The sequence below is a fragment of the Pecten maximus genome, chromosome 9 (genome assembly GCF_902652985.1).
Source record: "Pecten maximus chromosome 9, xPecMax1.1, whole genome shotgun sequence".
Lineage (NCBI taxonomy): Eukaryota > Metazoa > Mollusca > Bivalvia > Pectinida > Pectinidae > Pecten > Pecten maximus.
In genome coordinates, this window is record NC_047023.1 from 42,810,068 (window position 1) to 42,836,968 (window position 26,901).

The 26,901-nt window shown below is 38.4% G+C and overlaps 1 protein-coding gene across 1 annotated transcript in view; it reads right to left on the reverse strand.

The window, feature by feature from the left end:
- LOC117334246 (cytosolic carboxypeptidase 1-like) overlaps positions 1-26,901 on the reverse strand; it is a 52,549-nt gene extending 25,648 nt beyond the window's left edge. The window contains 8 exon segments of the mRNA XM_033893754.1: positions 467-598; positions 915-1,046; positions 1,366-1,512; positions 3,947-4,013; positions 7,598-7,665; positions 8,195-8,328; positions 24,526-24,625; positions 26,656-26,901. Of these exon segments, the coding sequence (XP_033749645.1) occupies positions 467-598; positions 915-1,046; positions 1,366-1,512; positions 3,947-4,013; positions 7,598-7,665; positions 8,195-8,328; positions 24,526-24,542 (697 nt within the window). The 5' untranslated portion in view covers positions 24,543-24,625; positions 26,656-26,901.

A 26,901-nucleotide genomic window follows, 5' to 3' on the forward strand; every position in this document is an offset into this window, starting at 1 on the left:
GTGTACACTGCACTCAACTGTGAAAATCTACGGTTTTTGGCTACTTATTTGTGAAAATGGTTTATTTTTATGATTTTTTTTATTCCGCGTTTCAAGTTAACATAGATGTTGATACAATTAGAAACTTTAAATACAAAACTATTTAATTCATTTCAAATCCTACCTTTTTTGTGATCGCTGTGATGATCGCTGACAAATGGCCCTTATGTTTAGCTTTACTTATCAAACTATCAAGTACATGTATATATACTTCGTTACCATCTACCTCTATTACCGACACCACTCAATGGTTATCACCAGTATGATGGATTTGTGCTGCTGCTGCTGCTCAGAGATGTGTACAAGTGAACATTGATTGTACCATAACATATGTTGATTTGAAAAGGATGTCTATTGATATGATTTTTGACATTGGTTTTGTTTTAATGGATTTTTTACCTTTCCGCCGCCCATACAGTAAACTTACGTGATTTTGTGAGGTTATTGAGGATATCCAGAGCAAGTTTAAGCATGGTAATGTGTTTTCGTCCACATTGTTGAATGACGCGGAACATTGGCGGAATTGCATTGTGTTTCCCGAGGTACGACGCATTTACACCTGTGTGAAACAAATAATAGAATTATGACAACAGTTTCAATGACATCAAATTTCATGAGTTTAATAAGCTGGAACTTTTATTAATAAAGATGAAATGAAATGAAATTTTTTTCCAAAGTGGTCAAGTGTGACCTTTGATCTCTTATCTGACAAAATCTAACCAAGTGCAGAAATTATGTTAAACATTGCATGTTTGTACACAAACTTTTGATTTCAAGTTTGATTTTTGACCGAAGAACCATGACTGATAAACCCTCCAAAATCTAATCAGGTGAGATGTTATCTACATCACACACAAAGGATGGTATCAACTCACTATTGTTGGTGTAGTATTTAAACACCTGTAGATAGGTCTGGAGATACTTGAAATTACACGAATTGTTTTTTATCAAACTTAGGGTAACAGGTAAGGCACGATTCAGTCTGGCTTTCAGGGCAATCTTACGATCTGAAACAGAAAGAAATCCAGAAAAGTTAAATAAAATTCTGTATCGGATTAGATTTTCACAGACAGGTCAATGCAAGGAACCAGTCTAAAGCAGAATGCTGGACAACTGCAGCTGTCTCCAAATCAACACCTGCCATTATTTCAAACAATAGATATACAGAAGAGTTAACAAGTTTGAAAATGATTTCCTTGTTTAATAAATCAATTGCAGTCCCTCTGTAGCATGAAATACATTCTTGTATACATTTTGTGTGATGTTATTTGATAACTGATTAGAGAAACCAGGTTTAAACATTGGCTGCCTCTAATGAAATCTCACCTTTCTGAGCCAGCTTGGCCAGAACCTGATGGGAACAGAGCAATAAGTCATCACATGTAGCTTGTTCCTCCGACTCTCTTACGATGGCCGCCAGGAGGACATTTGTCGTGTTAGCGTTCACAAGGACACTAGTCCTCTTGCCAACCTCTGAAGTAACAATACATATATACTTTATATAAACCTAGTTCTCTTGCCAACCTCTGAAGTAACAATACATATATACTTTATATAAACCTAGATCTCTTGTCAACCTCTGAAGTAACAATACATATATACTTTATATAAACCTAGTCCTCTTGTCAACCTCTGAAGTAACAATACATATATACTTTATATAAACCTAGTCCTCTTGCCAACCTCTGAAGTAACAATACATAATTATATACTTTATATATACGTCTCTACCTGTCACCTCATAACGTTAACACTTACCTCTGAAGTAACAATACATATATACTTTATATAAACCTAGTTCTCTTGCCAACCTCTGAAGTAACAATACATATATACTTTATATAAACCTAGTCCTCTTGCCAACCTCTGAAGTAACAATACATATATACTTTATATCAACCTAGTTCTCTTGTCAACCTCTGAAGTAACAATACATATATACTTTATATAAACCTAGTTCTCTTGTCAACCTCTGAAGTAACAATACATATATACTTTATATAAACCTAGTTCTCTTGCCAACCTCTGAAGTAACAATACATATATACTTTATATAAACCTAGTCCTCTTGTCAACCTCTGAAGTAACAATACATATATACTTTATATAAACCTAGTTCTCTTGCCAACCTCTGAAGTAACAATACATATATACTTTATATCAACCTAGTTCTCTTGTCAACCTCTGAAGTAACAATACATATATACTTTATATAAACCTAGTCCTCTTGTCAACCTCTGAAGTAACAATACATATATACTTTATATCAACCTAGTTCTCTTGTCAACCTCTGAAGTAACAATACATATATACTTTATATCAACCTAGTCCTCTTGCCAACCTCTGAAGTAACAATACATATATACTTTATATAAACCTAGTCCTCTTGTCAACCTCTGAAGTAACAATACATACATACTTTATATAAACCTAGTCCTCTTGCCAACCTCTGAAGTAACAATACATATATACTTTATATAAACCTAGTTCTCTTGCCAACCTCTGAAGTAACAATACATATATACTTTATATCAACCTAGTTCTCTTGTCAACCTCTGAAGTAACAATACATATATACTTTATATAAACCTAGTCCTCTTGTCAACCTCTGAAGTAACAATACATATATACTTTATATCAACCTAGTTCTCTTGTCAACCTCTGAAGTAACAATACATATATACTTTATATCAACCTAGTCCTCTTGCCAACCTCTGAAGTAACAATACATATATACTTTATATAAACCTAGTCCTCTTGTCAACCTCTGAAGTAACAATACATACATACTTTATATAAACCTAGTCCTCTTGCCAACCTCTGAAGTAACAATACATATATACTTTATATAAACCTAGTTCTCTTGCCAACCTCTGAAGTAACAATACATATATACTTTATATAAACCTAGTCCTCTTGCCAACCTCTGAAGTAACAATACATATATACTTTATATCAACCTAGTTCTCTTGTCAACCTCTGAAGTAACAATACATATATACTTTATATAAACCTAGTCCTCTTGCCAACCTCTGAAGTAACAATACATATATACTTTATATATACATCTCTACCTGTCACCTCATAACGTTAACACTTACCTCTGAAGTAACAATACATATATACTTTATATAAACCTAGTTCTCTTGCCAACCTCTGAAGTAACAATACATATATACTTTATATAAACGTCTCTACCTGTCACCTCATAACGTTAACACTTAGTTACTGGTTTTACCACCTACATGACTCTGCCTATTGTTAGGTTTCATCCATTCTGATCTATCAGAGTTACTTCCCTTTTTTGTCACTGTCAGTCTAACTGCCTGCAGTAACGGAGACTCTCTGATTTGAAACTGTCTGTTCTGTATAATGTAGTTTTTTTTATATAATAAACACAAACTACGATTTAAAGAATAAACTGCTATTGTAAAGGCTGCTGTGTGGTTCAGGACTTTATCATTGATGATGAAACAGAATCTCCCACAGAATGAAGCTGCTAGTGCGCTGACTTGTTTTATGCATGTACAAGCCAGATGGAGAGGAAATCCTGGTTTCACTGATAAGTAAGAGACTTTAAGGAGAAATATGATCTACTAGTTCTATGTGAAACACTTTCGGTCAATTTACTGAGGAAATTCAAACTATCCAATTAACTACCAGGTACATATTTTCACAGAATTCCACAAAGACAGCACTATGAATTGAAATACAGTATTAATATAGAACACTTCCTCTCATGTATCATTTAATTTCAACACATAAAATCAACATTAAAGTTACCATAGTGTGGAGTATACAGAATATGACAAGACAAACATCCTTCTGATGATCCATACCAGGTTACAGAAGTATGAATTCATGATCACAATACTTGCCATTGGATACAATGAACTGTTATACTTACGTGTTTTCCCAATTAGTTCACTAAGACAATGCAACACATTCAGGACAATGGTTCGATCACTGGAATTCTGAAAAACATCAAAAGATTTTTAAGAAATAAATTGAGTATTTAATTTGTCATAATTTAAACTATTACCATCCTCCAATAGTTACATACTATACAATATTACCACTCCCGAATGTTACATTGACAGTAAATATTTTAAGCATTTTCTACCTTTATTTTGAGGGATGACAGTAAATATTGTAAGCATTTTCTACCTTTATTTTGAGGGATGACAGTAAATATTGTAAGCATTTTCTACCTTTATTTTGAGGGATGACAGTAAATATTGTAAGCATTTTCTACCTTTTTTTAAAGATGTTAGTAAATATTGTAAGCATTTTCTACCTTTATTTTGAGGGATGACAGTAAATATTGTAAGCATTTTCTACCTTTATTTTGAGGGATGACAGTAAATATTGTAAGCATTTTTCTACCTTTTTTTAAAGATGTTAGTAAATATTGTAAGCATTTTCTACCTTTATTTTGAGGGATGACAGTAAATATTGTAAGCATTTTCTACCTTTATTTTGAGGGATGACAGTAAATATTATAAGCATTTTCTACCTTTATTTTGAGGGATGACAGTAAATATTTTAAGCATTTTCTACCCTTTTTTTAAAGATGTTAGTAAATATTGTAAGCATTTTCTACCTTTATTTTGAGGGATGACAGTAAATATTGTAAGCATTTTCTACCATTTTTTGAGAGATGACAGTAAATATTATAAGCATTTTCTACCTTTTTTTTGAGAGATGACAGTAAATATTATAAGCATTTTCTACCTTTTTTTTGAGAGATGACAGTAAATATTGTAAGCATTTTCTACCATTTTTTGAGGGATGACAGTAAATATTATAAGCATTTTCTACCTTTATTTTGAGGGATGACAGTAAATATTGTAAGCATTTTCTACCTTTATTTTGAGGGATGACAGTAAATATTGTAAGCATTTTCTACCTATAATTATTTTGAGAGATGACAGTAAATACTGTAAGCATTTTCTACCTTAAGTGTAGACAGAAGTAGGTCAATGTATCCACTGTTCTTCAACACACTATCCCGGTGGATCTTCTCTGCAAAAGAAATTTTATTGGATAACACAAAACAAAAGCTTTATTTGATGACACAAAACAAAAGCTTTATTTGATGACACAAAACAAAAGCTTTATTTGATGACACAAAACAAAAGCTTTATTTGATGACACAAAACAAAAGCTTTATTTGATGACACAAAACAAAAGCTATAGCATAGAAAATTGTCTTATTGAGACAGATAATACCAAACCACAACAAATTTAAGAACGAGACAAGGTTAAACTGAAGGTCAGTGTGACCTACATTTGCAACATGACACAAGTAGCTATACCTAGGTCAACCCATACTCCTAGGATAAATGTATATGTATATAAGTTTCTCTCAAGTTCCGGTAAGAGTAGGAAATGAGAGTACAGACAATTTTTTCTTCAATGTAGGTCAAAATGTAGGTCAGAGTGACATAATTTTATACACGACACATTTGACAAATAAAGGGCGGAAAGGAGGGAAGGATGCATGTATACATGTGCAGATTTTAATGATTACTCGTATCTCTTTACAAAAAAGGGACACACAAGGAAATTTGGCAGAAATTTTCATCCTTTCTTACAAAATTTCAATATGGAAATATTTTCCACGTAAATTTATAGTAGCATATATACTGCTTCGAAATCAGATTACCTTGTGTGTTGAGGATCTGGAATATTTTGGAGGTGACGTAGCGTAACTGCTGCAGGTCCTCCCCACATGGCTGGCTCTTGGTTGACTTTCCCCCTATCTTATCCAACTGCTGAAACAAGCCCTGTAATCGTGACCTGTAATGATAAAATGATGTGATATTTACCCTCACAGACACTACCATAGGGGTATATAGTAAACGATCTCTTACCAACTCTCATCAATATCACACAACTTCTCTCAGTCAACGAAGCCATTCACATTCAAAATCTATCAACATGAGTCACCCAAATAATATCTGTTCCAAATCAAATAATGTCATATACTTGCTAACACTCCCTATATGGTAGAGGGATTCCAGAGCTTTTGCACAAAATTGAGGAACGAATTATACTTTACACTATTACCGCCCTCCAATAGTAACCTACTTTACACTATTACCAGCCTCAAATTGTAACCTACTTTACACTATTACCAGCCTCCAATAGTAACCTACTTTACACTATTACCGCCCTCCAATAGTTACATACTTTACACTATTACCACCCTCCAATAGTTACATACTTTACACTATTACCACTCTCCAATAGTTACATACTTTACACTATTACCACCCTCCAATAGTTACATACTTTACACTATTACCACCCTCCAATAGTTACATAATTTACACTATTACCGCCCTCCAATAGTTACATACTTTACACTATTACCACCCTCCAATAGTAACCTACTTTACACTATTACCACCCTCCAATAGTTACATACTTTACACTATTACCGCCCTCCAATAGTTACATACTTTACACTATTACCACCCTCCAATAGTAACCTACTTTACACTATTACCGCCCTCCAATAGAAACATACTTTACATTATTACCACCCTCCAAAAGAAGCCTACATTACACTATTACCAACCTCCAATAGTAACCTATTTTACACTATTACCACCCTCCAATAGTTACATATTTTACACTATTACCACCCTCCAATAGTTACATACTTTACACTATTACCACCCTCCAATAGTTACATACTTTACACTATTACCACCCTCCAATAGTTACATAATTTACACTATTACCGCCCTCCAATAGTTACATACTTTACACTATTACCACCCTCCAATAGTAACCTACTTTACACTATTACCACCCTCCAATAGTTACATACTTTACACTATTACCGCCCTCCAATAGTTACATACTTTACACTATTACCACCCTCCAATAGTAACCTACTTTACACTATTACCGCCCTCCAATAGAAACATACTTTACATTATTACCACCCTCCAATAGAAGCCTACTTTACACTATTACCAACCTCCAATAGTAACCTATTTTACACTATTACCACCCTCCAATAGTTACATAATTTACACTATTACCACCCTCCAATAGTTACCTACTTTACACTATTACCACCCTCCAACAGTAACCTTCTTTACACTATTACCAGCCTCCAATAGTTACTTACTTTACACTATTACCGCCCTCCAATAGTAACCTACTTTACACTATTACCGCCCTCCAATAGTTACATACTTTACACTATTACCAGCCTCCAATAGTTACTTACTTTACACTATTACCGCCCTCCAATAGTAACCTACTTTACACTATTACCGCCCTCCAATAGTTACTTACTTTACACTATTACCGCCCTCCAATAGTAACCTACTTTACACTATTACCACCTCCAATAGTTACATACTTTACACTTTTACCACTCCCAAAAGTTCCATCAATGTTCAATCAAGTAAAAATCAAAATCTGTTATAAATATAAATATTTTAAATGTTTCTTATGAAAGATGACAGGAAATATTGTAAGCATTTTCTATCTTTTTTTTTGAGAGATGACAGTAAATATTGTAAGCATTTTCTACCTTAAGTGTAGACAGAAGTAGGTCAATGTATCCACTGTTCTTTAACACACTATCCCGGTGGATTTTCTCTGCAAAAGAAATTTATTTGATGACACAAAACAAAAGCTTTATTTGATGACACAAAACAAAACTTTTAGCATATAGAACATTTTCTTATTGAGACAGATAATACCAAACCACAACAAATTTAAGAACGAGACAAGGTTAAACTGAAGGTCAGGGTGACCTACCTTTGCAACATGACCCAAGAAGCAATACCTGGTCAACCCTTACTCCAAGGATAAATAGTTTCTCTCAAGTTCCGGTAAGAGTAGGAAATAAGAGTACAGACAATTTTTTCTTTGATGTAGGTCAAAGGTCAAAATGTAGGTCAGAGTGACATAATTTTATACATGACACATTTGACAAATAAAGAGCGGAAGGAGGGAAGGATGCATGTATACATGTGCAGATTTTAATGATTACTCATATCTCTTTACAAAATAGAGACACACAAGGAAATTTGGCAGAAATTTTCATCCTTTCTAACAAAATTTCAATATGGAAATAATTTTCCATGTAAAATTAGAGTAGCATACCTCTTCGAAATCAGATTACCTTGTGTGTTGAGAATCTGGAATATTTTGGATGTGACGTATCGTAACTGCTGCAGGTCCTCCCCACATGGCTGGCTCTTAGTTGACTTTCCCCCTATCTTATCCAACTGCTGAAACAAGCCCTGTAAGCGTGACCTGTAATGATAGAATGATGTGTTATTTACTTCACAGACACTACCATAGGGGTATATAGTAAACGATCTTTTATCAACTCTCATCAATGTCACACAGCTTCTCTCAGTCACCAAAGCCATACACATTCAAAATCTATCAACATGAGTCACCCAAACAATATCTGTTCCAGAGTACACGAGGGGTCTTACTGTGTGAGGAAAATGGAGTACCCAGGGATGTGGATGGGCAGGTAACCAAACATCTTTTCGCATTCAAATCAAGTAATCAAACCTAGGCCATCAAGGTGAAAGGTGTATTGCAACTGTGTCACCAGACCATCCTAGGTGTAAGGTGAGTGTGTTACCACTGTGCCCCCCGGCTAACCTTGGTGAACAGTGAGTGTGTTACCACTGTGCCCCTGGCTAACCTCGGTGAACAGTGTGTGTGTTACCACTGTGCCCCCGGCTAACCTCGGTGAACAGTGAGTGTGTTACCACTGTGCCCCCGGCTAACCTCGGTGAACAGTGAGTGTGTTACCACTATGCCCTCCCGGCTAACCTTGGTGAACAGTGAGTGTGTTACCACTATGCCCCCTGGCTAACCTCGGTGAACGTTGAGTGTGTTACCACTGTGCCCCCGGCTAACCTCGGTGAACAGTGAGTGTGTTACCACTGTGCCCCCCCGGCTAACCTCGGTGAACAGTGAGTGTGTTACCACTATGCCCCCCCGGCTAACCTCGGTGAACAGTGTGTGTGCTACCACTGTGCCCCCGGCTAACCTCGGTGAACAGTGAGTGTGTTACCACTATGCCCTCCCGGCTAACCTCGGTGAACAGTGAGTGTGTTACCACTGTGCCCCCCCGGCTAACCTCGGTGAACAGTGAGTGTGTTACCACTATGCCTCCCGACTAACCTCGGTGAACAGTGAGTGTGTTACCACTATGCCTCCCGACTAACCTCGGTGAACAGTGAGTGTGTTACCACTGTGCCTCCCGACTAACCTCGGTGAACAGTGAGTGTGTTACCACTGTGCCCCCCCGGCTAACCTCGGTGAACAGTGAGTGTGTTACCACTATGCCTCCCGACTAACCTCGGTGAACAGTGAGTGTGTTACCACTGTGCCTCCCGACTAACCTCGGTGAACAGTGAGTGTGTTACCACTGTGCCCCCCCGGCTAACCTCGGTGAACAGTGAGTGTGTTACCACTATGCCCCCCGACTAACCTCGGTGAACAGTGAGTGTGTTACCACTATGCCCTCCCGGCTAACCTCGGTGAACAGTGAGTGTGTTACCACTGTGCCCCCCCGGCTAACCTCGGTGAACAGTGAGTGTGTTACCACTGTGCCCCCCCGGCTAACCTCGGTGAACAGTGAGTGTGTTACCACTGTGCCCCCCCGGCTAACCTCGGTGAACAGTGAGTGTGTTACCACTGTGCCCCCCCGGCTAACCTCGGTGAACAGTGAGTGTGTTACCACTATGCCTCCCGACTAACCTCGGTGAACAGTGAGTGTGTTACCACTATGCCTCCCGACTAACCTCGGTGAACAGTGAGTGTGTTACCACTATGCCTCCCGACTAACCTCGGTGAACAGTGAGTGTGTTACCACTGTGCCCCCCGACTAACTCAGTGAACAGTGAGTGTGTTACCACTGTGCCCCCCGACTAACTCAGTGAACAGTGAGTGTGTTACCACTATGCCCCTCGGTTAACCTCTGTTAAAGGTGAGTGTGTTACCACTATAAGGTAGACAATATCACAAGAACCTTGACCAAGTTCAGTTTTTCTCTCTGATTTTTGTAATTTCCCCAGGTAAATAATTGTCTGGTGTATGTAAATTTCAACAATGTTATTGACATTGGTGTGTTGTTTTGAACCATGACAAGGATAATTACACAAACCTCACCAAAGTCTGTATATATTGTACACATATAGGTGTACTTACTTAACAAACAATCCAATTACACCTGTACCTGTGTAACTCAACTCTTACATAAAACCAGCTCCAAAACATTTTCAGTAAATTTAAACCTATATATAGATAAGTGTATTTTTAGTCATATCTAGCTCATATCATCCAGGTAGATAATACCTACATTTAAAAAAAAGATAAAGCAGAAGCCCAACATTTGACTGCTTAAACAAAATCAGAACTTACAGACAAGTATCTCTAAGTCATATTTAACAGTCCTATAAATAAACATCAGAACTCCAACAAGTCCCTCTAAGTCATATTAAACAGCCGTATAAATAAACATCAGAACTCCAACAAGTCCCTCTAAGTCATATTTAACAGCCCTATAAATAAACATCAGAACTCCAACACGTCTCTATAAGTCATATTTAACAGCCCTATAAATAAACATCAGAACTCCAACAAGTCTCTATAAGTCATATTTAACAGCCCTATAAATAAACATCAGAACTCCAAATGTATAGGTACTCTAAATGTATAGGTACTCTAAATGTATAGGTACTCTAAATGTATGTTGTTTTCTATGGCAAATTTACAGATGTTTGCCAATTAACTATGGGTGTACCAATTAACTGTAGGTGTACCAATTAACTGTAGGTGTACCAATTAACTGTAGGTGTACCATTAATTGTAGGTGTACCAATTAACTGTAGGTGTACCAATTAACTGCATGTACATTAACTGTAGGTATACCAATTAAATGTAGGTGTACCAATTAACTGTAGGTGTACCGATTAACTGTGGTGTGTCAATTAACTGTTGGTGTACCAATTAACTGTAGGTGTACCAATTAACTGTAGGTGTACAAATTAACTGTTGGTGTGTCAATTAACTGTGGATGTACCCATTCATTATCTGTTTGAGTTAGCTGTGCACTCTGCACCAAAATAAACAGTGTTTGTGTATAATCACTGATAATATACTACAACAATATTACATTTTGATTCAAGCAGGCAATCCCAGAGTGTAGGTAGAAAGCAGGAAGTAAGGATAGTCATCACCAAATTAATCTATTGATGCCTAATATTATCAAATATATTGTTAACACAAAACTAAAAAATAAATGAAAATGAGGTAATAATTACTTTGTTATAAAACATTTTCTTCAGGTTGGTAAGTATGTACATGTTTTTCTTCAGGTTGGTAAGTATGTACATGTTTTTCTTCATGTTGGTAAATATGTACATGTTTTTCTATGGGTTCGTAAGTATGTACATGTTTTTCTTCAGGTTGGTAAGTATGTACATGTTTTTCTTCATGTTGGTAAGTATGTACATGTTTTTCTTCGGGTTGGTAAGTATGTACATGTTTTTCTATGGGTTGGTAAGTATGTACATGTTTTTCTTGGGGTTGGTAAGTATGTACATGTTTTTCTTGGGGTTGGTAAGTATGTACATGTTTTTCTTCAGGTTGGTAAGTATGTACATGTTTTTCTTCATGTTGGTAAGTATGTACATGTTTTTCTTGGGGTTGGTAAGTATGTACATGTTTTTCTATGGGTTGGTAAGTATGTACATGTTTTTCTTGGGGTTGGTAAGTATGTACATGTTTTTCTTCGGGTTGGTAAGTATGTACATGTTTTTCTATGGGTTGGTAAGTATGTACATGTTTTTCTTGGGGTTGGTAAGTATGTACATGTTTTTTTGGGGGGTTGGTAAGTATGTACATGTTTGTGCATTGACTTCTCTGTATCACAGCCCGTATTGGAGGTTTTGGTGATTATACTCTGTCACCTTCATCAGACAAATGATCGGTTAAAGTAGTCTGAGCTGTAGTGAAGTGTATAAGATTGTAATTGACGGGTCTTTTCTACTTCACTATACAAGCTTTTTCCACTTAACGCCTAATGTTCTATGAGCCATGCAGCAAAAACCATATTTATCTACAAATAACCCCCTGCCCACAAATAAGCCCCCTTCTTCATTTTGGCAGAATACATGTACATTTGTAGTATATTAGCTAAAAGTGGTTTACAAATAAACCCTCCTCAAACATAATAAACTTTCACATTAGGGAAAGGGGCTTATTTGAGGATAATTATTGTATATATATTTACACTTGGAGAGGGGGCTTATTGAAGATAATTATGGTACTAGATATTTACACTTGGAGAGAGGGCTTATTGAAGATAACTATGACATGTATGTCCAACATCTATTAATGCTTTAACATGTTACATACATGTATGTCTGACATCTATTAATGCTTTAACATGTTACATACATGTATGTCCGACATCTATTAATGCTTTAACATGTTACATACATGCATGTATGTCTGACATCTATTAATGCTTTAACATGTTACATACATGTATGTCTGACATCTATTAATGCTTTAACATGTTACATACATGTATGTCTGACATCTATTAATGCTTTAACATGTTACATACATATATGTCTGACATCTATTAATATACATGTATGTTCGACACTTATTTATGCTTGACAGCTATGAAAGTAAGGGCATAATTCACAGATTAATTCTAAATGCACATGTCAGCTTTAGGTTTCATTGACATCTATTTAAACTTAACAAAGGGCAATAACTCATAAAATAAATGGTTTCAGGCCTTGAATCTATTACACTGCACATCATTTTCATGCCTAGCTGTACACATCAAGTTTCATGGTCCTTTCTAAACTGTGGGCAATGTCAGCTCCAGACACAAACTTTTAATAAAGGGCAGTAACTCTGTAAACAAGAGGCCCAGAGGGCCTGTATCGCTCACCTGGTTTCAAGAGATATGAAACAAGAATGATGCTTCAGTATATTTGTCGCTGGTATTGCTATGTCAATATATATCATAAGCATTTTATATGGGTACATGTACATTGGTTTTATTTTAATGCTAAAAATGCCAAAAAGTGCATTAATCCATGAAATGAAATTGACTTTTGGCGCGACCCTTTAGGGATGCTACCACACAAATGTGAGTGATATCCATATTACTTAGTTTCAGAGAAGATCTTGTTAAGACTAGTTGACCCCTTTTGACCCTGCCCTCTAGCCCCTGGGGGTCAGCTCCTTCCTTTAAACAATTTTGAATCCCCACCCCAGGCAAATATGAGTGATATCCATTGCTTGGTTTCAGAGAAGAAGTCGTTTATATCAATATAGCCCAATTGACCCCTTTTGACCCCGCCCCTCAGGTCCCTGGGGGGCCAGCACCATCATTTGTACAATTTTGAATCCCCACCCCGTAGTGATGATACCAGGCAAATATGAGTGATATCCATCGCTCGGTTTCAGAAAAGAAGTCGTTTGTATCAATATAGCCCAATTTACCTGTTTTGGCCCCGCCCCTCAGGCCCCTGGGGGGCCAACCCCATCATTTGTACAATTTTGAATCCCCACCCCATAGTGATGCTACCAGGCAAATATGAGTGATATCCATCGGTCAGTATCAGAGATGAAGTCGTTTATATCAATATAGCCCAATTGACCCGTTTTGGCCCCGCCCCTCAGGTCCCTGGGGGGCCAGCACCATCATTTGTACAATTTTGAATCCCCACCCCGTAGTGATGATACCAGGCAAATATGAGTGATATCCATTGCTCGGTTTCAGAGAAGAAGTTGTTTATATCAATATAGCTAAATTGACCACATTTGGCCCCGCCCCTCAGGCCCCTGGGGGGCCAGCCCCATCATTTGTACAATTTTGAATCCTCACCCCATAGTGATGCTACCAGGCAAATATGAGCGATATCCATTGGTCAGTATCAGAGAAGAAGTCGTTTATATCAATATAGCCCAATGGACCCCTTTTGGCCCCGCCCCTCAGGTCCCTGGGGGGCCAGCACCATCATTTGTACAATTTTGAATCCCCACCCTGTAGTGATGATACCAGGCAAATATGAGCGATATCCACTGGTCAGTATCAGAGAAGAAGTCGTTTATATCAATATAGCTAAATTGACCACATTTGGCCCCGCCCCTCAGGCCCCTGGGGGTCCAGCACCATCATTTGTACAATTTTGAATCCCCACCCCATAGTGATGCTACCAGGCAAATATGAGCGATATCCATTGGTCAGTATCAGAGAAGAAGTCGTTTATATCAATATAGCCCAATTGACCCCTTTTGGCCCCGCCCCTCAGGTCCCTGGGGGGCCAGCACCATCATTTGTACAATTTTGAATCCTCACCCCATAGTGATGCTACCAGGCAAATATGAGTGATATCCATTGCTTGGTTTCAGAGAAGAAGTTGTTTATATCAATATAGCTAAATTGACCACATTTGGCCCCGCCCCTCAGGCCCCTGGGGGGCCAGCCCCATCATTTGTACAATTTTGAATCCTCACCCCATAGTGATGCTTCCAGGCAAATATGAGCGATATCCATTGATCAGTATCAGAGAAGAAGTCGTTTATATCAATATAGCCCAATTGACCCCTTTTGGCCCCGCCGCTCAGGTCCCTGGGGGGCCAGCACCATCATTTGTACAATTTTGAATCCCCACCCCGTAGTGATGATACCAGGCAAATATGAGTGATATCCTTTCTTGGTTTCAGAGAAGAAGTCGTTTATATCAATATAGCTAAATTGACCACATTTGGCCCCGCCCCTCAGGCCCCTGGGGGGCCAGCACCATCATTTGTACAATTTTGAATCCCCACCCCATAGTGATGCTACCAGGCAAATATGAGCGATATCCATTGGTCAGTATCAGAGAAGAAGTCGTTTATATCAATATAGCCCAATTGACCCCTTTTGGCCCCGCCCCTCAGGTCCCTGGGGGGCCAGCACCATCATTTGTACAATTTTGAATCCTCACCCCATAGTGATGCTACCAGGCAAATATGAGTGATATCCATTGCTCGGTTTCAGAGAAGAAGTTGTTTATATCAATAAAGCAAAATTGACCCCTTTTGGCCCCGCCCCTCAGGCCCCTGGGGGCCCAGCCCCATCATTTGTACAATTTTGAGTCCCCTACCCATAGGGATGCTTCTGACCAAATTTGATCAAATTCTGATCAGCGGTTAGGAAGAAGAAGTCAATTGTTGACGGACGGACGGACGGACGACGGACCAGGTGAGCTAATAAGGGATTGTGGCACAAAAAAGGACAGACAGAAAGACGGACAGACAACGCGGCAAGTATATGCTCACCCTAAAGTTTTCAGGGAATAAATAATATTTGTAGCCTAATAATGATTGCTAATTTATACACAGAAGTTAGTTAAATGCAAAATATATCTATCTGAGTACAACAGAGTTTCTTCAGGGTGTAATCAATTGTTTATTGACTTGAAAATGAACAGATAAAATTAGAAGACTTCGGGGGTGGGGGGCTAGTTTAAAGTATGCAAATGTTAGTTTTGTATCTAAAATAACAACAGAACATTCCCCCATTTTGAAGTGATTTTAGTACTCTTTATCCGAGATGTAGCACCTGCTGACACTTCAGTACTGATGATTTATCGATGATTTATCGATGATTTATCGATACTTGATCCTGGTCATACTTCATGTGTATTAGACAGTTCACCAGACAAAGTTTCTGTGAAGGACATGTACTTTCAAACTTTCACTTTCATTAAAACTCGCATAATGAATTTATTAGGTTATAAATGACCTGTACATATCAGCCCAACTGGCAGAAGAAAGATGTGAAAGCGGTGACGTATGATTTAGAGACAGTGCTGATATGAAGTTGATAATGAATAAGTTTGCAGAGTTTCACAAATATAATTAAACTCTTAAGTAGAGCCAATGTCAGTTTAATGTATATTGGTTGGTAAGAGGGATACCAAAAGGGTGATAAAATTGATCGTAAATATAATTTAGAGATGTTTTCAATCACAACACATCTCAAGCTTCACCAGACCTGATGAAGCCTCACTCCTGGAGGCGAAACTATTCGACCAATAAACAAACAAACCCAGTTACTGGTGCATGACACTTGAGATGAGTTGTGATTCAAAACCTCTCTGAACAAATATAATCATGTACATGTATTTAACTCATGTAAAAATCTTATATCACTTTTAGATTAAATTGATAGATCTGCAATGAGAGAGTCCAATTTTAATCGCTAATAACTTAATAATAATTAACTAATATCTATTCAAACTTCAACAACTTTTAATTCTACAAATATGTTACTGTGAAAATTCCAGTTCAGAGTTTGTGTTGAAGCACAGTCCCTTCAGCCTAACTGCTTTTAGGAGCATACAAGATACTTTCTGGAAGTTCATTCAAACTATACAGAGGGACCACATTTAATCTCAAAATGGCCCCTTTTACAAAATGTCCAGCACAAATCCTGCAAATTAAGTCCATAAGTAACAAGCTATTCTTGATAAGTAGTTTTTAGAAACAGCGTATGATATGACCATTATGAAAATATCAGTGAATGACTCTATATTGTCTGTACCGGTGACATGTGATTTACTCCCGACTACCAGCTCTTACTGACAGTTTATAACTTACTAGGAGAGAGACATATTGAACTGTACCTGTTAAATAGATCAACCAGCAGGATCGGATATCTATCAGTTTAAGTTTAAATGTTTAAATATAGATTTTGTTAAAATCTAGGCTAATTTGGTTAAAGTACCTGGTATTTTTCATATTGTTATATTTATACCGTAACAAGTTGTAGACCTTTGGGCTACCGGTAATCTACATGAAATAAATAAAAGGATCAGGATATATACTGGGTAGGCCACGACTGGAAAGTTTAGGGTATATGTATATAAACTTTAACTTAACTTATTTGAAAGTTTCCTATCAGAGTAAGAAATAAACATCACAAATCAGTCACAATACTTTTATGTAATATCAAAATTGTTCCACCCAGTGTTACATATATACTTACATGGTATGATTCTATGAAATCCTACAGGACCATCCAACATCCATGTCTGAATTGAAAAACTTTCACTAACCAGTTCACAGATTGATGTTAAATCCAAGGTTTTTATAAAACTCCATTGACAATGAAAATAAACTTGGCTATAAATAAGTACTAAAGTCCATTTCCCGACGACTTGTCTACGAGTTTGGCTTCACGCTCGCCCACTCTCGGTAACCTGTGTGCCTTAAACCTCCACGGTGGCTTTTTACACTGCTATACATTTAACTACCTATTATGTTGACACTGAGTCTAGAAATGCAAACAGATCATTGTATATATTATGTATACATTACCATTCACTCCAAACCTTTGACGTCCAAATTTAAAAGTCGTACATTGATAAACTTATTACATTGCTACCATTTGGGAAAACTAGGAACACAAAATAACTAATTGCATTCTGAATTTAAACTATATAGGTCCAACAAAAACAGAAATCCACTGTATATCTATACATATTTGTATTCAGAATTTCAATTTCCTTTTAATTACCTGTTTATTTAATTTTAATTATGTTTGAGATTTTCTTTTAAGATGAAACTTTTTAAATTAACCAAAACCCACAAATCATCATCAAAATATATTTCCTCAAACTTGTAGCCCATTCCCCTTGTGGAAAATTTTACTAGTAAAAGATTGGGAGGGTTTATTCATGAATAACATTCTGTTTTAAAATTAAAGATTAAGTGAATTTCAGAAAGGGCGTACTTTGGATAAAAACATTAAAAGTAAGAAAATACTCATCAGTTTGAAAAAAAAATATTAAATTCGAAAATGGATAAAAAATGAAAAGTAAGGCATTAAGGGCTATAACTGAACCGAATTTGATGTTTTTCATTCACTCGACAGTTTATGATGGTACATTAGTGGGGACAGATATACCCTACCTAATCATCAGGAGGGGTATGTGATTATATAAGGTCATGTTATGATTTTTAAGAGCTGTCAAGTGTGACCTGTGACCCTTTAACCTAGATTTATGAATGATGATCATCAAATATGAGATGCAAACATTGATGCCATGATGTTCTGGTGAGAATATGAATTAAATCTGTTGAGGGGATCACAATTATATAATTAAACATTTGTGCTTCAAACGGATACACAAACAAACAATTGCTCTATAACCTACTATTGTAAGTGGGGGCGATATTGTGTAGGTAATTGTATAAATTACCACAGAAAAATATGGAATAAATCTTTTCAAATGTGCAGCAGATAAATCCTTGGTTTAACATTTATGCTTATGAAGTCTGTCAAGGTAAGATATATACTGTGTGAAAAAGAGTTGATCCATTGTTTTCGTAGAATGTTAGAATTGCTCTTGTATACGATAAATTCATTTGAACAAATTTGATTGCTCGTCACCATGCTCTACTGACTCGTCACCATGCTCTACTGACTCGTCACCATGCTTTACTGACTTGTCACCATGCTTTACTGACTCATCATCATGCTTTACTCACACGTCACTATGCTTTACTGACTCATCATCATGCTTTACTGACTCATCACCATGCTTTACTCACACGTCACTATGCTTTACTGACTCATCATCATGCTTTACTGACTCATCACCATGCTTTACTGACTTGTCACCATGCTTTACTGACTCATCACCATGCTTTACTGACTCATCACCATGCTTTACTGACTCATCATCATGCTTTACTGACTCATCATCATGCTTTACTGACTCATCACTATGCTTTACTGACTCATCATCATGCTTTACTGACTCGTCACCATGCTTTACTCGCTCGTCGCCAAGCTTTACTGACTCGTCACCATGCTTAACTGACTCATCACCATGCTTTACTGACTCATCACTATGCTTTACTGACTCATCACCATGCTTTACTGACTCATCACCATGCTTTACTGACTCATCATCATGCTTTACTGACTCATCATCATGCTTTACTGACTCATCACCATGCTTTACTGACTCATCACCATGCTTTACTGACTCGTCACCATGCTTTACTGACTCATCACCATGCTTTACTGACTCATCATCATGCTTTACTGACTCATCATCATGCTTTACTGACTCATCATCATGCTTTACTGACTCATCACTATGCTTTACTGACTCATCACTATGCTTTACTGACTCATCACCATGCTTTACTCGCTCGTCACCATGCTTTACTGACTCATCACCATGCTTTACTGACTCATCATCATGCTTTACTGACTCATCATCATGCTTTACTGACTCGTCACCATGCTTTACTCGCTCGTCGTCAAGCTTCACTGACTCGTCACCATACTTCACTGACTCGTCACCATGCTTTACTCACTCGTCACCATGCTTTAATCACTCATCACCATGCTTTACTGACTCGTCACCGTACTTTACTGACTCATCACCATGCTTTACTGACTCATCATCATGCTTTACTGACACGTCACCATGCTTTACTGACTCGTCACCATTCTTTACTGACTCGTCACCATGCTTTACTGACTCGTCACCATGCTTTACTGACTCGTCACCATGCTTTACTGACTCGTCACCATGCTTTACTGACTCGTCACCATGCTTAACTGACTCGTCACCATGCTTTACTGACTCGTCACCATGCTTTACTGACTCGTCACCATGCTTTACTCGCTCTTCACCATGCTTAACTGACTCATCACCATGCTTTACTGACTCGTCACCATGCTTTACTGACTCATCACTATGCTTTACTGACTCATCATCATGCTTTACTGACTCGTCACCATGCTTTACTGACTCATCATCATGCTTTACTGACTCGTCACCATGCTTTACTCGCTCTTCACCATGCTTAACTGACTCATCACCATGCTTTACTGACTCGTCACCATGCTTTACTCGCTCGTCGCCAAGCTTTACTGACTCGTCGCCAAGCTTTACTGACTCATCATCATGCTTTACTGACTCATCACTATGCTTTACTGACTCGTCACCATGCTTTACTGACTCATCACCATGCTTTACTGACTCATCATCATGCTTTACTGACTCGTCACCATGCTTTACTCGCTCGTCGCCAAGCTTTACTGACTCGTAACCATGCTTTACTCACTCGTCACCATGCTTTACTGACTCGTCACCATGCTTTACTGACTCATCACCATGCTTTACTGACTCATCATCATGCTTTACTGACTCGTCACCATGCTTTACTGACTCATCACTATGCTTTACTGACTCATCATCATGCTTTACTGACTCGTCACCATGCTTTACTCGCTCGTCGCCAAGCTTTACTGACTCGTAACCATGCTTTACTGACTCGTCACCATGCTTTACTGACTCATCACCATGCTTTACTGACTCATCATCATGCTTTACTGACTCATCATCATGCTTTACTGACTCATCACCATGCTTTACTGACTCGTCACCATGCTTTACTGACTCATCACCATGCTTTACTGACTCATCATCATGCTTTACTGACTCGTCACCATGCTTTACTCGCTCGTCGCCAAGCTTTACTGACTCGTAACCATGCTTTACTCACTCGTCACCATGCTTTACTCGCTCATCACAATGCCTTACTCGCTCGTCACCGTGCTTTACTCGCTCGTCACCGTACTTTACTGACTCGTCACCATGCTTTACTGACTCATCATCATGCTTTACTGGTTCGTCACCATACTTTACTCACTTGTCACTCTACTTTACTCACTTGTCACTCTACTTTACTCACTTGTCACTAAGCTTCACTGACACGTCACCATGCTTTACTGACTCGTCATCATGCATTACTGACTCATCACCATGCTTTACTGACTCGTCATCATGCTTTACTGACTCGTCGCCAAGCTTTACTCGCTCTTCACCATGCTTAACTGACTCATCATCATGCTTTACTGACTCGTCACCATGCTTTACTCACACGTCACCGTGCTTTTCTTGGTCGTCACCGTGCTTTACTGACTCGCCACCATGCTTTACTGACTTGTCACCGTGCTTTACTGACTTGTCACCATACTTTACTTGCTCGTCACCATGCTTTACTGATGTCACCATGCTTTACTGACTTGTCACCATACTTTACTTGCTCGTCACCATGCTTTACTGATGTCACCATGCTTTACTGATGTCACCATGCTTTACTGACTCATCACCATGCTTTACTGACTCATCATCATGCTTTACTGACTCGTCACCATGCTTTACTCGCTCGTCGCCAAGCTTTACTGACTCGTAACCATGCTTTACTCACTCGTCACCATGCTTTACTCGCTCATCACAATGCCTTACTCGCTCGTCACCGTGCTTTACTCGCTCGTCACCGTACTTTACTGACTCGTCACCATGCTTTACTGACTCATCATCATGCTTTACTGGTTCGTCACCATACTTTACTCACTTGTCACTCTACTTTACTCACTTGTCACTCTACTTTACTCACTTGTCACTAAGCTTCACTGACACGTCACCATGCTTTACTGACTCGTCATCATGCATTACTGACTCATCACCATGCTTTACTGACTCGTCATCATGCTTTACTGACTCGTCGCCAAGCTTTACTCGCTCTTCACCATGCTTAACTGACTCATCATCATGCTTTACTGACTCGTCACCATGCTTTACTCACACGTCACCGTGCTTTTCTTGGTCGTCACCGTGCTTTACTGACTCGCCACCATGCTTTACTGACTTGTCACCGTGCTTTACTGACTTGTCACCATACTTTACTTGCTCGTCACCATGCTTTACTGATGTCACCATGCTTTACTGACTTGTCACCATACTTTACTTGCTCGTCACCATGCTTTACTGATGTCACCATGCTTTACTGATGTCACCATGCTTTACTGACTCGTCACCATGCTTTACTGACTCGCCACCATGCTTTACTGACTTGTCACCGTGCTTTACTGACTTGTCACCATACTTTACTTGCTCGTCACCATGCTTTACTGATGTCACCATGCTTTACTGATGTCACCATGCTTTACTGACTCGTCACCATGCTTTACTGATGTCACCATGCTTTACTCACTTGTCACCATGCCTTACTCACTCATCACCATGCTTTTCTTGGTCGTCACCATGCTTTACTGACTCGTCACCATGCTTTACTGACTCGTCACCATGCTTTACTGACTCGTCACCATGCTTTACTCACTTGTCACCATACTTTACTGACTTGTCACCATACTTTACTTGCTCGTCACCATGCTTTACTTGCTCGTCACCATGCTTTACTGATGTCACCATGCTTTACTCACAGGGACCTGAACATTTTACTCCCAGTGTATAATAATTATTTTCAGACATTTCAGGGGGCTAGGTTATAACATTAACATACATTATTAGGTCACTGTGACCTAACTGACCTCATATCATGACCCTAGGGTTCTTTGTTATGGAGAAGAATTACTTTTAATACCTCTATGAACTTGAATGTAGCTAGACGGTATACAAATACAGCTGGGCAGCCATTTGTTGTGACCTTTTCTTTTTTGCCAATGATTTTGACTCTTAGGCCTCTTTGTTATTGAGTAGATCTCTTTTAAAGAAAGAATTTTACATCTGTCAGACACATGGCAGACATATCATGCAGCATTAACTCATTTGTCTTTAAAAAAAAAGTTGATTTGAAAAAGTTACAACAAGCACAAGATCGTTTCCTTATAACTTCCACACAAAGGATTATTTAACCTAAGCTAGATAATCTGGCCTGAATTCAGTATACTTACAGGAATATGTATTGTTTCCTGAGTAATTAATAGATATACTACCGGTATATATACACAGCCTTTCTGTTGTTCTCTCATTATTGTATAAAACATAATACTGGCTACAAAGGTAGATTTAATCTGTCGTGGAACAGCTCTTGTGGCAATTAAATGTGAATGGAGCATGATAAAACCTCGGGGAAAGAGAGGGGTGGGAGAGGGATTGGAGAGGTGATGAGGGGGGGGGGGGGGGGGGGGGGGGGGGGGGGGGCAAGGGAGAGGGGTAGGAGAGGGGTGGGAGAGGGATGGAAGAGGTATGGGAGAGGGGTAGGAGAGGGGTGGGAGAGGGGGGGAGAGGAATGGAAGGGGTAGGAGAGGTGATGTTGGGAGAAGGACAGAAGAGTGGTGGGAGAGGGATGGAAGGGGTAGGAGAGGTGATGTAGAGGTGCAAGGGAAAGGGGTAGGAGAGGGGTGGGAGAGGGGCAAGGGAGAGGGGTGGGAGAGGGGAGGGAGAGGGGCAGGAGAGGGGCAAGAGAGATGGGTGGGAGAGGGGTGGGAGAAGGGTGGGAGAGGGTGTTAGAAAGGGGTGAGGGACAAGGGTGGGAGTGATGTTGGAAAGGGTGAAAGACAAGGGGTGGGTGGGAGAGGGGTGTTAGAAAGGTGGGAGAGGTGTTAGAAAGGGGTGAGGGAGTGGTGAGGGAGAGGGGTAGAAGAGGTGTTTGACAGGGGTGAAGGAGAGGGTTTGGAGAGGTGTAAGAAAAGGGGAGAGAGAGAGGTGGGAGTGGTGTTGGAAAGGGGAGAGGAGGTGTTTAAAATAGTGAGGTGGGGAGGGGTAGTGAGAGAGGAGGTATTAGAAATGGAGAGGTGGGGAGGGGGAGTGAGAGAGGAGGTGTTAGATTTGGTAGGGGTCGTGTAAGGCGAGGAGCTTGGATATGGGGAGGGGGAGGGGGGGGGTCGGGGAAGGGGAAGTGTAGTTGGGGAGGGGAGGTAGGGTGGGGAAGGGAAGGGAAAGATCTTGGAAATGGTGAGAAGGGGTGGTAGGGAGGGTAGTACAGAGTGAGAGAGTATGAAAAGGTGGAGGGGGAAGGGGAGATGGTTGAAAATGTTAGGGTTTCTCAGAAATAGTGGGGGCAGGGAGGATGAGGACCTTGGAAATGGTGGAGTGGGGGCAGGGAGAATTTTGGAAACTTTTGGGTGAGAAGGGGAGGTCATGGAAAGTTGGTGTTTGTGAGGGGGAATGTTGGAAAAAGAATGACTGGAAAGAGAAGGATTTTGGAAATGGTGGGTGTGATGTTGGAACAGGTGGGGTGGGATGAGAATGTTAGGTTGAGGTGGGAGTGCGATGTTAGTGTGAGGTGAGGATAGTAGGGTAGGTTCTGATGGGAATTACGGGTTGGGAAGTTGGAAAAGATGTCGAGGGGTGCATTACTGCAGGGATTTTAGTTGGAGGTCGGATGGAAACAAAAATTAAGAGTTTATGTAAGTCATAGGCTGAAATAAGAGAGCTGTGTTATCGTGATATTGATCAACAGGCTGAATGGTGTCAAATCTAAACTGAGACACCAGTCAATCAGTGTCTTTACCTTCCGTGAAATACCACTGGTCCAATATTGAGAATGATTATCTGCATACACTGAGAAAATGAACCTTGATTGGTACATTTCTCAAGAATTAGAAAAGAACATCAATGTAAAACTTCAACTTACGCAACACTTCGGTCCATTGTGATGATAGTAACCCTGATGTCTTAATCCAACAGCATAGATCAATCCCAGTCTGGCCTTTAGTTTTTCTTCAAATCTTGGACTATAAAACAAAGGAATTGGTTTACAGTGTAGTTCATTTCAAGTTGAATATCATTTTCAACAAATTTTATTGCAAAAACACGCAAAAATATAGGGCATCAAACAAAGCCTATATGTAACCCTTCTCTTCCTTAAACTTCAGTATGGTAGTGAGTGAGCGTTATAAAAATACATTCATTTCTTCATTGCATTCATGACATCCATTGTGTACATATTTTTATGCATCATCAATTTATGTGCATATGATGTATTAGACAACTTTTCTTAGGTTATGTGACAGCTATCACCAAAATCTTTGCTCGTTTAAAAAAATACTTGAAGATTTCTTACCTCAATATATGTTAATTGCCAGAATTCTAATTATTATCACATCCAATATCATAGTATCAATGAATTTTATTAAATTTGTGGGATTTGCATCTGAATAATTATATATATAATTTTATGAATTTAGGTAACAGTGTGTAAAACTGTAATAATATTACTTTAATATGGGCGTTCCGATCGTTTTACCATATACAGGTGTACATGTGCGACTATGAAACTGTCTATCTGCATGTTACTAGTACTAACTTGTCTTTATGTTAGTAATGTGTTATGTAAATGTGGTGTTGCACATTGAGTAATCGTACGAAAGTTTCCTTTTACAGTCATGTCTAATACTGCCTCATTTTCAATGTTGGCGACAATTTAATTTGTTGTCTTTGTCTCCTCGAAAAGCAGATCTTGGGGAGTTGCTGAGGTGTGAGGACTCACATTATGACATAATGTTGTATCAGTTGTGTAGTGTCCATCAGGTTAGTCGTTTTAATTTTTACATGCTTGTATGTTATATATATATGGAGTTGTTTTTTCCCCTGAGATTTGGATCTACTATTATTTTTATTATATAAGTCAATCATTTCTATTTTGTAGCAAGTATCTAATACCGGTGGAAACAAAAAGTCATCTGTGCTAATTTATACACCCCCCATTCCCATTATCTGGGTATGTATTTTGATACACATGTAGTGTATCTTACATTAAGAAATAAATTGTAATTCTGTGGGAAGTGGTTATGAATAAATATTGTTTATCGATCTATTCATTGTATATATATAATGAAGTTTCCTTTGAAATATATGTAAGCAAAATGGTGGGAAAATCATTAACTTCTGTATCAGTATTATACCGGTATAGCATTCACTGGGGAAATCTCCATTACCTGGTAATAGTACTAATACTTCTAATATTAACGTGTAGGTCACTTTTATGTTTTATTTTTGCTATTTTTCAATAAAGAACGAGAACTGCTGACTTGACTATGGTGTGTTTCTTCAAATTTTACGATGATAAGGTCTGTTTTGGGATGTTAAAATAGTGAAAATCAGAACTATGATAAGGTCTGTTTTGGGATGTTAAAATAGTGAAAATCAGAAATCAAGAGCTCTAAAGTCATTTTTGTATTTGTCTAATGAGTATACCCATGTACTCTATATATCTTTGAATGCTGTATCTACTATTCCAAATGAAGTCAAATTTCAAAAATCTTAATATAGATATCTAGAATTCTAGCATTTTTAAGCAGACACAAAATTCATCAATCTGTAAGTTTCTAGATTCTCCCCTTAATTTTACATGTATGGTTAAGTCGATTTTCTTTTTTCCTCAAATCTTGGTCTAGATCTACAGACTATGGCAAGTCTATTTTTACTGTATTGTATACATATAGTACTGCAGTGCAGTAGGTTGGCCAACATAATTAGGTTCTCTTCAAGTCCGCGAATTAAATGAGACGGGATCGATCAATTCAATACTGTGCTGAATACCTTAGTCCACTGTACAGTAAAGTGTTATAAACAATTAAGCCAATTGTTGAGATCTGATTGACGTCATCATATGACATTCGATCTATGTTAATACTACATTTTGTATAATGTCCCAGAAAAGTATGTAACAAAACCTAATACATTATATCATTATTATTGTTAACCATACCACAACAAGGATATAACACAAAAGCTACTTTATAAAATGTGAAAATAAGCCTACCTGGTTTTGAGAATATTTCTCCTCTTCTGACACTTGTCAAACCCAGTTTTTCGATACTCGACAAGAGTGATCCGTTCCCATAGTTCTTACATATTGAAACGGAATCCGAAGTATCCTTGAATATACACGACACCTTGAAACTCTTTAAACTTGAAAGGAAGTCTAATTCGCAATAATTCGATCAACCGACAGCTATTGTTGTTGTTGCAAGCTGACGCTGACCATGGTTGTCCGACATGTTGTTTG